The sequence below is a fragment of the Aricia agestis genome, chromosome 9 (assembly GCF_905147365.1).
Source record: "Aricia agestis chromosome 9, ilAriAges1.1, whole genome shotgun sequence".
NCBI classification, from domain to species: Eukaryota; Metazoa; Arthropoda; class Insecta; order Lepidoptera; family Lycaenidae; genus Aricia; species Aricia agestis.
In genome coordinates, this window is record NC_056414.1 from 8,425,558 (window position 1) to 8,444,602 (window position 19,045).

Genomic DNA, 19,045 nt, shown 5'->3' on the forward strand with positions numbered 1-19,045 from the left:
TTATGGTCAAATAAATTTGGGTGCTATAAAGCGTGAGCTGTATAAAAACATTGGTTTCCTTATTTTAAGTTGATAATGTAAGCATCCTGTAGGTAATAAACCCTGAAAATAGCTCCTGTATTGCATAATACTTGATTTCCCTTAATACGACAGAAGAAGGCTATATTATTATTGTTCTTACAGTTATTTATTAGGGACCTATCAGTCAGACGGAGACGGTCACTCGGTCACGCGGTCAAGCGGTCACTTTTAAGTTCAATAAATATGTGACATGTGTGACTGAACGCTTGAAAGCGTGACTGCTCTGTCTGATAGGTCCCTTAAACTAAACTTACAGAATGGAGTCATGTTGCAAATCGTCATTGAGAAACAGTAGGAGTCGCGAATTAAAGAGCAGTATATTGTACACCGACTGCTTCTGTCTGCGTCGCAACGGCCTGCAGTATGACTGTCGCAGAACCGGTTGTCAGAACGCCCCAGGATGTGAAACCCTACCGGCTCCGTTGTGCCAACCCTCCGGAACTGCCTGCAGGAAATACGAATCCAACCCGCACGCTCAAGGAATAACAGACGTCTGCAGGATGAGAAAATTCACTGCTTGCCGGCTTCGAAATGATTGCTAAATGCGAACATGTAAAGCGCCTTTAAACTTTTCAATACTGGCATATTATAAAAAAGTAATTGCGCGCGTTCGAATACTGGCACGCTGAAAAAGAAATAAATTTTGAATATAGAAGAAACAAGATTTGACAGATTTGACAAATTTGACGGAAAATTGTTTTTCGGCGCATTTTCAAAAACACACAGATCTTTTGGATGATTTTGTAAATTTTTGAGTATTGATAAAAATATTGGTAAACAAAATAAAATAAGGTAAAATCTGAAAAGCCCAACATCTCCGGTTTCACGTAAATCAAAGAAAATGTAAGTATTTTGTGTAATTCGTAATTATTTGGTACTTAAATATAATAATATCTTATTGTATTGTAGGAAGGACCCAGGGTAGAAGTATGTTAGATATTTCATATCGCATAAAAAACTCATCAAAATGGAGCGAATAAAAATAATATTAAGTATATGTGTATACGAAAACCACGTAAAATCTAGTAAATATCTCTACTTTAGTCCTATGTTTCCACGGAAGTAACTGTGTATGATATCGAACCATTTCCAAACACCAGCGACGCATCACTTTACATAAAGCATAAAGTTAATATATCTAGCGGATAGCCTTTCGCTAGGTATATTAACTTTATGACATAAAGAAAGAGGCTGAAATATCACATAATATCATACGAATACAATTAGGGCCTGTTTCACAACTTTCTGATAAGTTCCGGATAGACTATCCACAACTTATCTGACAGATATAGTATGGAGTATATGTCAGATAATTCGTGGAAAGCCTATCCGGCACTTATCAGGAAGTGGTGAAACAGTTAATGACGTAATTAAGATAATATAAGTTTTGTTTTTATTTTACAGGGGGTACAGATATGCCGACAATGGTTCCCCTGTGAGTATTTAATATATAACATTTTTGTCGTTCATTCTTTACTAGATGACGCCCGCAACTCCGTTGCGCCAAAATTAGTTTACCGCGCGGGAACCGATCATTTTTCCGAGATAAAAGTATCCTATGTCCTTTCCCGGGACTCAAACCGGGAGTCACTTTTTGACGTGGGAGAGCCATGCTTCGGCACGAATGGGCCGGCTCGACCGGAGAAATACCACGTCCTCACAGAAAACCGGCGTGAAACAGCGCTTCCGCTATGTTTCGCCGAGTAAGTGAGTTTACCGGAGGCCCAATCCCCTTTTCCTTTCCCTACCCTCCCCTATTCCCTTCCGTACCCTCCCCTATTCCCTTCCCTACCCTCCCCTATTACCCCTTAGAAGGCCGGCAACGCACCTGCAGCTCTTCTGATGCTGCGAGTGTCCATGGGCGACGGAAGTTGCTTTCCATCAGGTGACCCGTTTGCTCGCTTGCCCCCTTATTTCATAAAAAAAAAAAAAATTATCTCCATGCTGAATTTCATCAAAATCGGTTCAGTGGTTTGGGCGTGAAGAGGTAACAGACTGACAGACAGACAGATAGACACACTTTTGCATTTATAAATATTAGTATGGATGTAACAAAACTCTCTTATGCCGTCTTTGTACAAACCTGGCCGCGTACAACAGCTTTATATTACTACCTAACAATAACGTGTCACTGTCAGATATAATATTAATTACCTACATACAGCATACGGCATACCGCATACCCCAACATTGCCTTTTTATTCTTGCTTATTCCGCTTTTGGCAGGGACACGGGAGACGTGGAATCCACAACCGCATCTCCAAAGCAATAGTAGATTTTACCGGATTTTACGTTGACAGCAATCTTACACGAGTTTATGATGTTTGTAGCTGCGATGCCTTCCGTTGACTGCTTTTAAACGGAATGGCCTGCAGGACGTGCACTTTCTCCCGCAAGGCTCCGCCCGGTATATCTGCGCCGCCCCCTCCTGCTGCCCCCCATGCCCACCATGCATGCCATGCCCGCCATGCATGCCATGCTCGCCATGCCCGCCGTGCTCACCTTGTTGTTAAATAGGTAGGTAAACAATATTTTACTAAATATGCTTGCTTTGCTTATAGGCATAGGAACTTTCGATACGCTCTTCTATTACGCGTTTTCTTGTGTGAATAATAATAATACATAGAATGTTTACGTGGTTTCTAAATTGTAGGTCACAATATAGCAACTCTTTTTTCTTTAGTAACCGGGCGGCGCTCTACTGTTCTAAGCAAATAAAATCACTGCTCATTTTCAGGACCAACCCGACGCGGATTCGGAAGAAAAGGATCGAAAAAAGAAAACTTTGAAGAGGATAAAGAGTCGAGAGTTGCGCGGCGGAATCATGTACTACAGCTGCACTTGTATCAAGCGAAACGGTAAGTATAACTTGACCATAATATAGTAGTACGTCCCGTTTTGACGACTTGCAGATTCTGCGAGGAGGAGGACGAGACACATATACACCTTCTCCTTGTCCTGCTCTACTACAGAGCAGAAACAGGCACCTTGGTTGCTACGAATACTCATCCACAGACGGAATTCGTGGCACCAACCAACCTAAACACATTGTTCGATTTATGAGCAGCATTTTGTTGGGGACGGTACTCTAATGCGAAGGAGAATATATTCTCAAGGGTCACAGTGACATTAGGGCTACTTGACCTGCACAAAAAAAAAGTCCCGTTTTGAACGGAACTTTCCCTTTATTCAGTACCAGATGACACCCGCAACTCCGTTGCACAAAAATTAGTTTATAGCGCGAGAACTGTTCGAGTTTTTTCTATAATAAAAGTATCCTATGTCCTTTTCCGGGACTCAAAGTATCTCCATACCCAGCAAAATCCGTTTAGCGATTTAAAGTAATAGACAGACAGACGTCTGTCTGTCTGTCTATTACTTTAAATAATAATTAAAAAACTTCTAATAATTATAAATGTAAAAGTGTGTCTACACTTTTACATTTATAATTATATTAAGTATGGATTCCATCCCGGTGTACCCTCAGATAACGCCAATTCGTCCTGTTTTAGCGTACGTACGTAATGTGTTGGACAGTGGACTATCCCCATTGTCCCTCGTCACGTATAGAAGTGCAGTGTGCACACTGCATTTTCAATGGCATCTTACAACCAGAATATATCATAAAGCAGCGAAGCTGTAGTCCCTCGGACACAAGCTAATCAATTTCAAATGCTCTTCTATACCATAGGCATCGCCCGCGCACCTGTATAGCATTTCTTGTGAGAAATGTCATACAGGTTATAGCGTTTCTTTTTCTCTAGCGTTTTTTTTTTCTTTGTCGAGAGAAATTCTATACAAATTTTAGCTCGGGCAAATCCATTGATATGCGAAAGCATTTGAAATCGAGAATGATAATAAAGTCAACCAACCAACAGTCAAGCCCACCAAAATTTTGACGATGTCCCGTTTGGCTGAAAAATAAAAATGATCATTTTATGTTAGGTATGCAGCACGACTGCCGTCGCACCGGGTGTCAGGGGGAGCCGCCGTGCCTTGTGCTGCCGGACCCGGTATGCGCCAATAGCCAGCTCGCGAGGCTCCGAGGCCTGGCCGGACCGCTCTCAGTCAGACGCGAAACTCACAAGGATGTTGGAGCCAAAAAAACTATAACTGTGGACCTCTCGAAGACTAACAAGGAGGAACTGAAGAATATTACTTGTAAGTTTTCGCTTTGATATTGACAAATATTATACGAGTTCATTTAATATTAAAGGTGAAAAGGTGATCATACAATAATATACCTATAATTATAATTTGAAAATTAAATATTATAGGTGTATTTGAAGTATTCGTGCTGTTTCGTTGATGCAGTAGCTGCAGGTGCCAGCAATGCACCATAAGCCAACGATATCAAAATACGTTCTAATTCTATGCCATAAGCTATAATATGTCTACAGTGTGCACTTTCATTTTCAATTTTCGTCATCTTCTTTCATTGAACTTTCGTGTTGGCGCATTAAATAATTGAATGCGTCAGCGACCGCAACGCCAATATTGTTATTTTTTGTCAAAAAAGAACAAAGCGAAAGTTTTGGATACGGTCAGAGCGCATGCGTCGCTGGCATGCATCACGAGCGCCGTTGACTGCGCTATAACGCATGCACTTGATGAACAAAAAAGGCACATTGTGGACATAGCTATTATACGTGTTTACCCTATTCAGCATCTAGTATTTCACTACTACATGCTACTACACTTGCTATTTCATACAGTGATATATTGCTTAGTGATTACACTATAGCAGCCGAATCTAGCGAGATAGCGCTTGCTTTTTACCGTCAATTAGAGCTTTCAGCTTAGCTAGTGCTTACTCAAGAAGCTACCTGGTTAGAATTTCGGCAGAAAACATGATAAGCTTTTGTACACCCTTAACATCTTCAAAAAACTCGTATTAGTTGTTGAAATAAGTCATATATTTCCAGGCTGTTGCAGCTTGATAAAGACATTGAAGAAGGCTGCAGAATGTTGAAAATATAAGACGAAACACTTGGTCCTAATTTAAAAATAAGGAAATAATACTTAAGTGTAATAACATGTAAAAGTTCCTTATTAAAATGATATAGCAATTACGCAGTCAAGCATAATCAACAATGATGGTTTATAACATTTTTGGCTAAATAATTTCAAAGTGATTTATACAAATAAAAGTTCCTATTATTCTGGACAGAATTTATGGTTTTATTTGATAGATTTACCTTTTTTTTTCATTAATTTTACTGCTTGCGTTCAAAATAATATATTTTTTTTCAAAATATTGTAAAATAACTCCAGGAAGATATGAAATGCAGCTATGTGTAATAAGATTGTTACGTTACTATTTTACAGTGTTTATACGTCTTGTTACTTGACGTCCTTAGTTAAAAACGTATGAACTTAGCAGGCCCGAAGCTCAAAATGTATACTCTACCTAGTACCTAGATAGGTAGAGTATACACATGGGATTATTGAAAAAAAGATTATTTAGTCTTATAATCTTTTTTTCTAAAATCCCATGCTTAAAACTTACTTTCAAGCGTTGTTTAATACGTACGTACCTACGTTGTTTATATTAATCTCGAGATTGGTGACTTCATATTTTTTTTATAATAATTTAAAACAATTGAAACACAGTTCCTGTTGTTTTTAAATAGCAAACGTACATAGGTAAAAGTTTTAACTAGATAGTATTGTGGTCTTTGAACGCGTTAATGTCAAGTGTCCAACTCCCGATTTTTATGTAATTTGGCACAGATATAGAGTAGAAGACGGAGAAGGAAAATGTACGGTGCCTGCGAAATTCCTTATTTACGCGGACGGAGCGAAACGTCTAGTCCAGGGGTCACCAATTAGTATCGCTCAGGGTCCATTTTACGACATGAAATTACCTTCGCGGTCCACACATTTTATTAAAAAAAAATATTAAACAAAGGTAATTACGGAAATTGCAAAGGTATTTTTTAGATATCAATGAGAAAAGTAACCATATTTTGTAGCTAATTATCTCTCTCGAGTTTGGAGTGAAATATTGGTTGTAGTCCTAAGATGAACGAAGATCATCTTCGAACATGCTTGGTCCGCACACAATAGGTCGGCGGTCCGGATACGGACCGCGGTCCGCCATTTGGTGACCCCTGGTCTAGTCTATAACAAAAAATTTATAGGTAGGGATTGTGACTAAGGGCCCGTTTCATCACTACCTGATAAGTGCTGGATAAGATATTCACAACTTATCTGATAGACGGAGTATGGAGAATCTTTCAAAAAAGTTGTGGATAGCCTATCTGGCACTTTATCAGGACGTTGTGAAACAGGCCCTAAACCACAAAATCATAATCACTGATTATAGACCTGCAGGTTATTGACTTCGGTCTGAGCCCTTCACAGAGAGTAAATTATAAAGAAAGTAGGGAGCGAGCTGTAATCATGGTGAAACTCGATCACGCCTTGATCTATTGGGACAGACGTGCATGACAAATGATGGTGATTTGTTTCAGCTGGAAATTGTTGGCAAGGAAAGCCCGTGGCTCGAGATTTCACGTTTATTGTCGAACACGTAAGTGAGTATAACTAACAATTTAAAAAAAATCTTTTTTATTTAACACAAATAGAGGCTTTAGGACCGGGAAAATGATTTGAAATCAAAAAATGTGGATTATATGTACCTATAGCCAAATATATTAGCTAGATGATGGTGTAGGTAAGTAATAAGTTATAAGGTTTGTTCAAATTTTAAGGGAAAAATGAGTAGTTACCCGTATGATATAAAATGTTAGTTATCCACTTCATCTACTTACGTCTGCTGTTGTGAATTATACCCGAATGCAGGGGTTCCCAAAGTGTGCGCCGCGGAGCCCTAGTGCGCCGTGGAAAGGCAAGAGGGGCGCCGCGAGTCGATCCTCCATCATTATCCAAAACCACAAATATTATAAAATAAAATAATAATATTATTATAGTAATGTAAAGCAGGTAGATAATTCAATATTAGTTTATTATTATTTACCTGCTTAACCTACCTATAATCATTAAAGGTGAAACATTTATGTATCTTTTTGTAATAGCTAGGTAAAATAGGGTACCGTGGCAAAATATTGACTTGTATCATGCGCCGCAGGTTGAAAGAGATTGGGAACCCCTGCGGCCTAATGATTGTGTATATTGCGGTCCAAACGAATTGTTGTCTTGGTAACTTAGCTATTGGTCGTTAACTATAACGAAGTGAACGGAGAAAGTTGGCTTTTTATTATTCAATTTAATGGGATCGGAACTAGAGATGAAGGTAAAAATACAGGGTGTTTTGTTCCGTATTTTAGTTTGCATAATAACTATAAACCTGAATGTAAGATACTTCTCCTAGGGAAGCAAATTTAGTAGTAAGTAAGAGTACAAATTGCTTCCTTACTAAATACTGAATGTATCATTATAATATAATTATAGTTTATTAGCAAATTAAAAATGGTCTTCACGAAGTTAAATATATATTACATCTACTGAAAGATTTTGGTCGGCTATGTATGCTAACTATGCTTGATCAACCGTATTGCATAAAACACTGTCGCGATCTTACAATGTACTATCAGAGAAGTTGATTCCTAGGCAGATGGGGGACCTACGAAGTTTGGTCGCGTTATGTCATAACTCATACTTAGCCGACAAATCACAATTAACATTGAATTGACATGATCCGACCAAATGACGTTGGTCTGTCAACTGCCTAGGAATCAATTTCCTCGATGGTACCATGGCTACCTGGCTATAGTGCTTTTGGTAACAAATTAGCGATCTTCTGGACATAATATTATTCCCTGCTGCTTTAGTGGATATATTGTTTGGGCAGAAGTATAATAATTGTCATAATATAATCGATTAAAGATAACGAGTGCCTACACTAAATAAAAACTTCAAATAAATATATAGGCACCTCACTTTGTGCTATGTTGGATAAAACACGACAGCCCCCAAGTTTTTATTATATTTTAAAGACAGGTAATTATATATTTCTCACAATGAATTCTTTTTATTATTATAAGTTATAAGAAAACAGTTTTGAATTGTAAACCGATTAATGTATACGTTATGAATGTTAATGGACTTCGTGCTCTATTGAGTTGCGGGGAAAAAATGATGCACGCGAACCGAGCTGCCTCCTACGACTACTACCACAATATAAATAATATGCAGTAGACAAATTCTGTTTCTATTAACCCAAGAGCCAGCGACAGTCAGACTTTCTTCATTTTATAAAAGGTGAAATTTATCCTGTTTAAGACTTCCATAGAGAGAACGACCAGCAACTATGGAGTTTCGGTCGCGGTTACTTTAGAAGGTATCCAGTTCTGAAAGTGTATAACTGTAGGAGTCTCGTATTCCACTGTCGGACATTTATGACTATTGCTTTCCACTGCGAGAACACCTCAAAGTCTAATACTTTAGGGTTTAGGCCCTAAAGTATTAGACTTCGAGGTGTTCTCGCAGTGTGGGGTATCTGGCAGTGGAAAGCAATGAGATCTGGCTGTCACTGGCTCTTGGGTTAAATTAAAAGTATTTTAATAATAAAAAAAATTAAATTAAGAACCCATGCAGACAAACTGTGAACATTTTTGCAGGACCATTTTTGTAGTATGAGTAAACTTTTTAACAGACAGCATCGTAACCGTAATCATCGGTGATAACTTGAAGTAGCAAAACAGCGCAAGTTGAATTGATCTCTGAGCGAGTTAGATTTAGACCACGGCCACAGTATTACAATATTTACCCTATTGTAATACTGTGCCACGGCTGAGCTAATTACTCTACTGTATTACTTATACTGTGGTACTACTTTTTTGATAACTGTTCATTGATACAGAGCGCAGATTCAATGTTCTATAATCAATTCTACGATCAAGTAGTTGGATGTTTTCCAGATCTAGACCCAGGAATGGACCTAGTTCCCGTTCATTATATTATGGCAGCAGGGGAAAAATTGTGGGAAACATGAACAAAACCAAGATTAGCAAGATCAATTCTACAACTTAAGGTAAGGTAAAATCTCCAGCATAGTAACAATAGATATGCACAGGAGGTTTAAGACAAAAATACAAATAGGTACTACAATATTATACTACAATATAAAAAACCCTTTCTATTAGGTTTTGAAATGTTTTTATTTCTTTATATCTATAATACTTAATATTTTAAAGCGGAAGAGTTTCTTTGTTTGAACGCGCTAATCTCAGGAACTACTGGTTCGACTTAAAAAAATCTTCTAGTGTTAGATAGCCCATTTATCGAGAAAGGCTATATTTTATCACTCTAAGACTAATAGGAGCGAAGAAATAGAGGAAAATGTGGAAAAAACGAGAGGAAATATATTTGAAAGGGTTTATTTGAACGCGCTAATCTCAGGAACCACTTTTTTTTAAAATGAAATAAGGGGGCAAACGAGCAAACGGGTCACCTTATGGAAAGCAACTTCCGTCGCCCATGGACACTCGCAGCATCAGAAGAGCTGCAGGTGCGTTGCCGGCCTTCTAAGGGGTAATAGGTGAGGGTAGGGAAGGGAATAGGGGAGGGTACGGGAGGAAATAGGGGAGGGTAGGGAAAGAAAAAGGGTAGGGGATTGGGCCTCCGGTAAACTCACTTACTCGGCGAAACACAGCGGAAGCGCTGTTTCACGCCGGTTTTCTGTGAGGACGTGGTATCTCTCCAGTCGAGCCGGCCCATTCGTGCCGAAGCATGGCTCTCCCACGTCAAAAAACGTCCCACTGGTCCGATTTGAAAAATTCTTTCAGTGTTAGATAGTCAATTTATCGACAAAGGCTATAGGCTATATTTTATCACGCTACGACTAATAGGAGCGAAAAAATAGAGGAAAATATTGAAAAAAACGGGAGGAAAATATTTAAAAGGGCTTATTTGAACGCGCTAATCTCAGGAACTACTAGTCCGATTTGAAAAATTATTTCAGTGTTACATAGTCCATTTATCGAGAAAGGCTATAGGCTATATTTTATCACGCTACAACTAATAGGAGCGAAGAAAGAGAGGAAAATGTTGAAAAAACGGGAGAAAATTATTTGAAAGGGCTTATTTGAACGCGCTAATCTCTGGAACTACTGGTCTGATTTGAAAAATTCTTTCAGTGTTAGATATTCCATTTATTGAGAAAGGCTATGAGCTATATTTTATTACGCTACGACTAGGTAATAGGAGCGAAGAAATAGAGGGAAATATGGAAAAAACGAGGGAGATTATTTGAAAGGGCTTATCTCACGAACTACTGGAGCAATTTTTCTGTTATTTGGCACAGATAAGAAGTAGACCAGGCCACGGAAGGAAGGCTATTTTTGTGGACTAATTTGTCTGTAAAATATCTAATTTACGCGGGCGAAGTCGTGCGAAACGTCTAGTTTGTTGCATATTTTGCCACTAGCTGTTGCCCGCGTACAATATAGTATAATAACAAAGATGATCGTGTAACGAAGATCGTGGTCTCAACTGAAGAGCTTTTTGGCTTCAACAGCTTGTGCATTGTGCAACGTCCAATAGCTTGTGCATTCTACTACTTTAGTTACTTTGTTATTGTTATGACGTGTTTTCTAAAATTTAGGGTTACCGGTGTTACCACCTTGTTACCGCCACATTAGTGCCTTATCGCACTGGCGATTAGCGAGCGATTTGAAAGAAACGCGACTGCGCAGCGCACACGCCGCGAATGCGCGGCGTGCACGTCGCGACAGCGCAGCGTCGTCGCGGCGTGGTGTGGCCGCCATTTTGTACACTCGTCTACACAGATTATTATTATATATTATAGTAGACTCTAGGGAGTGAATTCAGAATCCATTTTGCTGCTAAGTGTACAAAACGCCGAAGGCAAGCTGCGTGCACGCCGCGCAATCGCGACGTCATCGCGGCGTGAGCGCTGCGCAATCGCGTCGTCGCTTTCAAATCGCTCGTTAATCGCCAGTGTGATAAGGCCCTTAATTCTTAGTTGTATCGGTCGTGCTCAGACTTCCTTGAAACCCAAGATGCTTGAAGACCCAAGAAGTTGTCGATATTTTCTTGTGGTGTTGCTTTTTTTCGGCACGGTCACCTAAAGTCGTTGAGTGTGTTACACAAATATTATCAATTGTTAATTTATTGACTCGCAAAAATTAATGGTCTGTAAAATTATTCTGATTTTACGACCATCGTGTGGTTATGTAAGAAAGCAATAGACAATATCATAGATCATCATGATTGTTGTGCAAGTGCTTATATTTGTAAACCTGATTTTTCACGCTTTACTCTCTCAACGCTAATAAAACACAATTTTTTGTGCACTTTTTCTGGTACTGTACAAAAGTTTAAAATTTAAGTTAAAGAAAAAAATCACAACATAAGTAGTTATTATAATATTATGGTTTAATACACAATGTTACACTAACTACACCTGAATATGATGATGTATTTCGAAACTGGACGTGTTATATTTTGTTAAAATCTATAGTTATACAGTGGAAAAAGTCACGAAAAATTGTGTTTTATTAGTATTCAACATGAATTTCCACCAAGAACCGACAGTACAATCAATTTCATATTACATACTCTCTCAATTCTGGAATCCTTAATAAAGTTGTGTCTTTAATTAATCGAATTGCGAAAGTGTCTGTCTGTCTTTTACCTCTTCAGGCTTAAACCCCGGAACCGATTATGATGAAATTTGGTATGAAGACACTTTGAGTCCCGGGAAAAGGCATAGGATATTTTCTATCCCCGAAAAATATACGGTTTCCGCGGGATGACCAAAAAAACAACGGGGTTGAGGGCATCGATTAGTATATTTTAATATTGCTCGTCAAATCCGGAGAGGGCTATCAGCGCATGTGTTTAACAGCTCTACCAATACCAATAACGTGTCACTTACGATAAACCAATGCACGATGCATCTGATCACTCATTTGAGCAATAGCGTGTCCCCGTGCGGGCACAGATGGCTAAAAAGTAAATACTAAGGCGCTCCCCTTACGGAGATGCCGTAATTTACCGTTTTTAGAGTCTTATTAACTCATAATTTGAAAGCTACAAAATTATAATAAAATACAGTAATAATCTTCAGCGAACATTCCTTTCTCCGTTATTAATTTCCTATTTTAGTTTATTATACTCATGATATCAGCTTCCAAAATAATATCAATTTATTTAAATTCAAGCATACATTCAATATCTCCCTAGTATTTACAAATTACGTTTATTTGAAACACACGCCAATAGATCGACAATTTCATTAACCATCGAGGAAGTTGATTCCTATGCAATTGACAGACCAACGTTATTTGGTCGAATATGTCAATTCAATGTTAATTGTAATCTGTCAGCTGGGTTTGACGTAACGCAACCAAACTACTTAGGTCCCCGATTTGCATAGGAATCAACTTCTCTGATAGTACATTCGCCGTTTGAATATTTTTTAGGTCAATTTTGAACTAAGGTATATGTAAAAAAAACCGGCCAAGTGCGAGTCGGACTCGCGCACCGAGGGTTCCGTACAAACCTGCAAGGTTTACAAAGTTCGTCAATTAGATCTAAGTATTTGATATGAATTTCAACTTGATAGCTCTACGCGTTCATGAGGAAAAAAGTAATAAGTTTATATTTATTAAAAAATATATATTTTGTAATGTAACTAAAAATTTAAGGTTTTCGGAATTTTTCCTTTATGTGTGCTATAAAACGTTGCTTCATGCCAAATTTCAAGATTCTAGGTCGACTGGAAGTACCCTTTAGGTTTTGATTCCCTTGCGAGTACTTGCGAGTTTCAAAATATGCAGCTTAAATTGCTGTTTCTTTTGATTGCGTTGACATAGAAGTTTGATTTTGTTACAGCTTAAAGGTATTATAGACTTGAGTATTTGGTATGAATTTCAATTTAATACCTCTACGCGTTTATGAGGAAATGGGTAGTAAGTTTAAAATTATTAAAAAAATATATATTATGTGATGTAACTAAAAATTTATGGTTTTCGTAATTTTTCCTTTATCTATGCTATAAGACGTTGCTTCGTACCAAATTTCAAGATTCTGAGTTCACGGGAAGCACCCTGTAGGTTTTGATTCCCTTGCAAGTGTCGAAAATTTGCGGCATAAACGGCTGTATCTTTTGATTGCGTTCGCTTAGAAGTTTGATTTTTTCACAGCTTCAAGGGACAGTAGACCTGAGTAATTGATATAAATTTCAGCTTCATACCTCCACGCGTTCCTGAGAAAAAGGGTCTTGACAGACGGACGGACGGACAGACGGACAACAAAGTGATCCTATAAGGGTTCCGTTTTTTCCTTTTGAGGTACGGAACCCTAAAAATAGGATATTGGTGTGATCTCGGCAACGTGGCAAATGTATTGGTCAAGGTCGTTTGCTCAGGGGATGGCCTTAACAGCTATCCGAGACACCCGCGGGGCGGGTTGCATGCGGACCAATCCGCGTCGCTGTGAAACGATGTTCTAGCCGCTAGCGTTTCATATTTAAATAAAATATGTGCTCCCGCTCCGGACGCCCGTATTGCCAACCCGTACGGCCTACGGGTGTCCCGGATAGCTGTGAAGCCAGCCTAAATAATTACTACCTACATAAGTACATACTCGTGATAGAGCGCGCTCGCTATGCTCGCTTTATCAAAAATACCTAAAAAATTAAGCCGTTTCTTTTATTTTCTAGACGCATAATATGCGAATGAGTCAGCATTATGACCGGACCGAAATCATCGATTCTCTTAACTATTTGCTAACAGAATTGGGCTTTTGGGGTCAAAGTTACTCGTGCAAAGATCAAGGCAAGTGCTGTGAAGGTGACCACCGTTCTTTAGATACATATCGGTCTATTTATCATTAGTTAGTCACAGTAAAATCAATTTTGATCGACTATTGTAATTTGTACGGTTTTAATTTGCTGAGGCTTGATTATTTTTCCAATACTATCATTGCTTAATATTGAAATTAAGACGTAATCTAAATAATTTTCCTTTAAGTTTGTAACACATTGCAACAGGGCAATACATTTTATACGTTTAGCCATCTTACCAATTGTGACGTTTGCTAATTATTATTTAACACTAGATGTTCCGCGCAGCTTCGCCCGCGTTAGTTAGAACTTTCACGGAAAACGTACTTTTTTCCACAAAAAATAGTCTATGTCCCTTACGTGGTCTTCTCTATATCTGTGCCAAATAATAAACAATTGCTCCAGTAGTTCGTGAGATAAGCACTTTCAAATATATTTTTTTTCAATAAGTTTTTTTTTCATATTTCTTCGGTTCTATTAGTCTTAACGTGATTAAATATAGACTCGATAAATGAGCTATCTTAAACTGAAAGGAATTTTCGAATCGGACCAGTAGTTCCTGAGATTAGCGCGTTTAAACAAACAAACTTGTCAGCTTTATAATCTTATATCTTTAAACGAGCAATTCTTGTATATAATATAAAATTATTATATATAATTGAAATCTCGGAATTGGCTCCGACGATTTTCATGAAAAGCGAATGCCCAAAAATGTATGGACCAAAAACCCGTAATCGATTGAAACCATTTATATGTGGCATATTACACTACATATACTGTATCCCAAATACAATGCCCTTTTCGGATTTAACAATCACCGAGTACTTTAAAAACGATTGTAACTAATTGACTTTTCTTATAGGAATCTATGATATTCAGGACGACGCGATGCTACAAACGATAGTGTGGCGATTAGTACGTAGTAAAAACATTTTTAATACAGATGTACAGTGTTGTAATTATGTATTTATGAATTTAATATTTAAATATCTATCACTTTTATATCTGACAGTACTATAGAATGTTAGTTTGGTATAGAAAATAATCTGTATACAATATGTACTGTTTTTTTAGGATTATTATGTACATGATATCGGTTATACGATCGTTTTTTTTTATAAAATAAGGGAGCAAACGAGCAAAAGGGTCACCTGATGGAAAGCAACTACATTGTCGCCTATGGACACTCGCAACATTAGAAGAGCTGCAAGTACGTTGCCGGCCTTTGAAGGTTTTGGTCGTATTGAAAATATAGTGACAGTTTATTTCAGAGTTTTACAGTGCGCAGCAGAAAGTTACGCAAAAAACGCACGGTGGAAGACTGCCACTCATCACTTTGATGATGGTATATTTTTCGCGTGGAGCGATGGCGAAAAGTTGCAGGAGGTATGATTCCGAACAATTTCTTAGAGCAACCCTGTGATACAACCGATAGAGTATGTAGATTGTAGAGTGAAGGCACTGGTGATTTAGTTTATTCTTAAAATATATATTTTACATACTTAGTCTTTTTTAGGGTTCCGTACCCAAAGGGTAAAAACGGACATTATTACTGAGACTTCGATGTCTGTCAGTCTGTCCGTCTCCAGGCTGTAAGTCAAGAACCGCTATAGCTAGACTTCTGAAATCTTCACATATTGTGTATATCTGTTGCCGCTATAACAGCAAATACTAAAAACTAAATAAAATTAAGATTTAAGGGGGTCTCCCATACAACAAACGTGATTTTTTTGCCCTTTTTGGCCCTTAATCTATAGTTGCTACATGTAGACGCATGACTTTTTTACAAAATCCTTAATTATATGCAATAATTAAATTAAATCCTCAATTATATTTAATCACATAATTAAAATAAAATAAATAATTAAGGGGGGCTCCTATACGAAAATATTCTCCATAATTATGCTCTATAACGGTACAGAACCCTTCGTGCGCGAGTCCGACTCGCACTTGGCCGATTTTATTATCTATTTAATTGTACATTATTGTCTATCAACATCTCTTTCACGAGAAAGGTCACAAAAACAAAGAAAGTAACTAGTTGATTTGAAGTAGATACCACACTGTGTATTGTGTATCTCAGATTTATTTTTTCAAATTATCGGTTTCGGTTATGGTTTTGAAATAAATGAATTGCATATTTTCAATTTACTATTTATGGTCTACTTTGCTGTACATAAATTATTTTAATCGACTATGGGTTTTTTTTGTTTTTTGGGCATAGTCCTTTAGTATATTATAGGGGGTTTCTGGGGTATCGCTCCCGAAACCCCCTAATCGATCATTATTATTTTTAAACAAAAATTTAAACCGACTTCCAAGGTAAAGACAATAGTAATTTTCTTAAATTAACTAAAAAGTATTAATTAATAATTCATATTCTGTACTCAGTATTTCTGTTCACAATCTTCATAATATTTTGAAGTCGGTACCAGTCATATAAGTTGCAGTTAGATTTTGTCACAGTACTGGCGATTAGGTTAGCTGGTAGTTGGTACCGACTTCAAAATAATGAAGACTGAGAACAGAAATACTGAGTACAGAATATGAATTATTTAAAGCCCGTCACAGACTTAGCAATAATATCTTAATATATATATTTCTTGTGTGCGTGTGTATGTGACTGAACTCCTCCTAAACGACTGGACCAATTTTGATGAAATTTTTTGTGTGTGTTCGTGGAGATTCGAGAATGGTTTAGATTTACAGTTTGGTCTACTGGAAAATGTTTTTTCAATTAATTTCTTATTTATAAGGAGTTGTTGATTTTGGAATGTTTTACATTAGATCCGGCGGACGGCGCTATCATCGCATTCAATATTATTCTATTTCAATTTTAGTTTGTCCTGACAGATGGTGCTACGATTAATTTGAAAAAAATTTTGTTATTCAATTCATGTGCTGATTAAAATATTAAATAAATAACACATAGGCTACAATTTTAACCGACTTTCAAAATGGGGGAGGTGTTATGTTCGTTTTCTTATATTCAACGATTACTCCGCCGTTTGTTAACCGATTTTCAAAATTTTTCTTTTGGTATATAGGGTATCATCCCAATTTGGTATTATATTCAGAAAAGTGGTGATCTGATGAAGGATCCATAAGTAATCGAGGGAACTCCTCAAAACTTATAGGGAAACATATGGTGACTTCGGTTTCGTGAGAAGTATTCTAAGCATATGCTACCAACAAGTAAGATTTTGCACCGAGATATACCTGGTATACCGTGGTTCGGAAGGTGCTGAGAGAATTCCTGATTCTTTATAGATACAAGTTTGGGAGTTTCGGCGTTGTTTTAAGAACAGAAAGCATATGCTACTATGCAAATTACATTCTTCATCATCATCATCATCATCATCACTACCATATTATACCATTTCATAGTGTTTTAGATCGAGACTCGAGTTTGTCAAGCGATAATTAAAAAAAATCTATATCTAACTAATATTATAAACCTGAAGAGTATGTTTGCTTGAACGCGTCAATCTCAGAAACTACAGGTCCGATTTAAAAACTTATCTCAGTGTTAGATAGATCATTTATCGAGTAAGACTCATCATTTATCGAGAAGGTTATATTATATTATTACTCTAAGACTAATACGACAGAAGAAACTCAGGAAAATGTGGGAAAAACGGGGGAAATATTTTTTATGGGAAAATGTACCTACGGATTCTGTAAAATTTTTAATTTACGCGGGCGAAGCCGCGCGGGACATCTAGTATATACATATATTTATAGCTCGGTATATTAATATATATTTTCTATACTAATTTCGCGTGACCACACACTCAGCTATAATATATATTTCTGTGGTATGTGGATTTAGTATAGAAAATATGTCTAGCTATAAATATAATAATATATATTATAGCTTAAGTCTGTGACGGGCTTAATACTTTTTAGTTCATTTAATCTACATCTACAAAAAAGCGGTAAATTGCACATAGAAATTGCGCTAAAGTTAGCTGCTACGGAGTAAAAAATTATGAAGAATGCGTCTATGTGTGTCCCAAAAAATATCCAGGAGTTCCCTTTATATCCCACGAATTTCAGTATCAGATCACCACTTTCGTAAGCATTGTACCAAATTCAGGTACCTCTATTCGGGTACCTCTATAAACAGTAAACACTAAATAGCAACAAAAGAGTTTTGAAAATCAGTCAACAAACGGTGGAACAATAATATCAAATGCAAGATTTTTGATAATAATGGGATGATTCATGGCATAATTATGATGATGATTAGTATTATTGACATAATAATAATATGCTATAAAAGCATTGGATCCGACTGTAAAATCCTGCAGGAATCGTTTTTTTCGATCAAATATATTTTAAAATAATCTTTAGAACGTATAGAATGGATTAATGTTGGGTTGCCTTGTCAAAAGTAGCCGCAAGTACCTTTAATTAAGTTTAATGTTCATGAGATAAATGCATAAATTTGCATGTATCTTTTTTTTCAGTAAATTTTACATTATTTGAAAGAAAATTACGTGACAAAATAAGGTATAAATGGTTGCCAGCTCTAAGTCGGCCGCAACCTAGGTTTGCCAGCCCGTAAACAGACATAGTTCTTCATCAAAATTGAAGCATCGATTTTTTCAATAATTTTGGTACAAAATTAAAGTTTTACGCATTTTGTACATGAATATCCATGGTTGCCAGTTGCACGATAGCCGCAAACTGGGGTTGCCATCACTTTTGTATATGACAAATGTTCAGGCCTACAATTATTATGCCTGGCTGGATTTGAGGACGTCGAGAACCCGCAGGATTGCTATTTTTATTTAACAGGCTTTTTTATTTTTATGCGTAGTGTCCTGTCATTCCTCAATGTCATTCCTTCTTAGTTCTTACTTTTCTATTGAATTTCATTTTGCTCAATTAGAGGAATTTTCAAAAGAATCTTGGAAATCGGTCTACAAACGATGGAGTTGTCCGCGAACCAATATAAAAAAAGTGAAATATATCCTCCTCCTTTTCAGAAGTCGGTTAAAAAGTAGCCTAAGTTATGCCTTACTACATCAGCTATGTGCCAAAAAAAGTCCCGTCAAAATCGCTCCAGCCATTTCAGAGATTAGCCGGAACAAACAGACAGACAGACAGACAGACATACAGACAAAAATTGTAAAAAATTTTGTTTTGGTGTATGTACCCTATATACATTCATATGCATCT

General features: G+C 37.2%; 1 protein-coding gene across 1 annotated transcript; it reads left to right on the forward strand.

The window, feature by feature from the left end:
* Positions 1–645: 645 nt before the first annotated feature.
* LOC121730734 lies at positions 646–5,253 on the forward strand. Its single transcript, XM_042119874.1, has 5 exons — positions 646–924; positions 1,486–1,516; positions 2,819–2,939; positions 4,027–4,242; positions 5,007–5,253. Coding segments are annotated over exons 1-5 (417 nt in total). The 5' UTR covers positions 646–922; the 3' UTR covers positions 5,054–5,253.
* Positions 5,254–19,045: the final 13,792 nt, after the last annotated feature.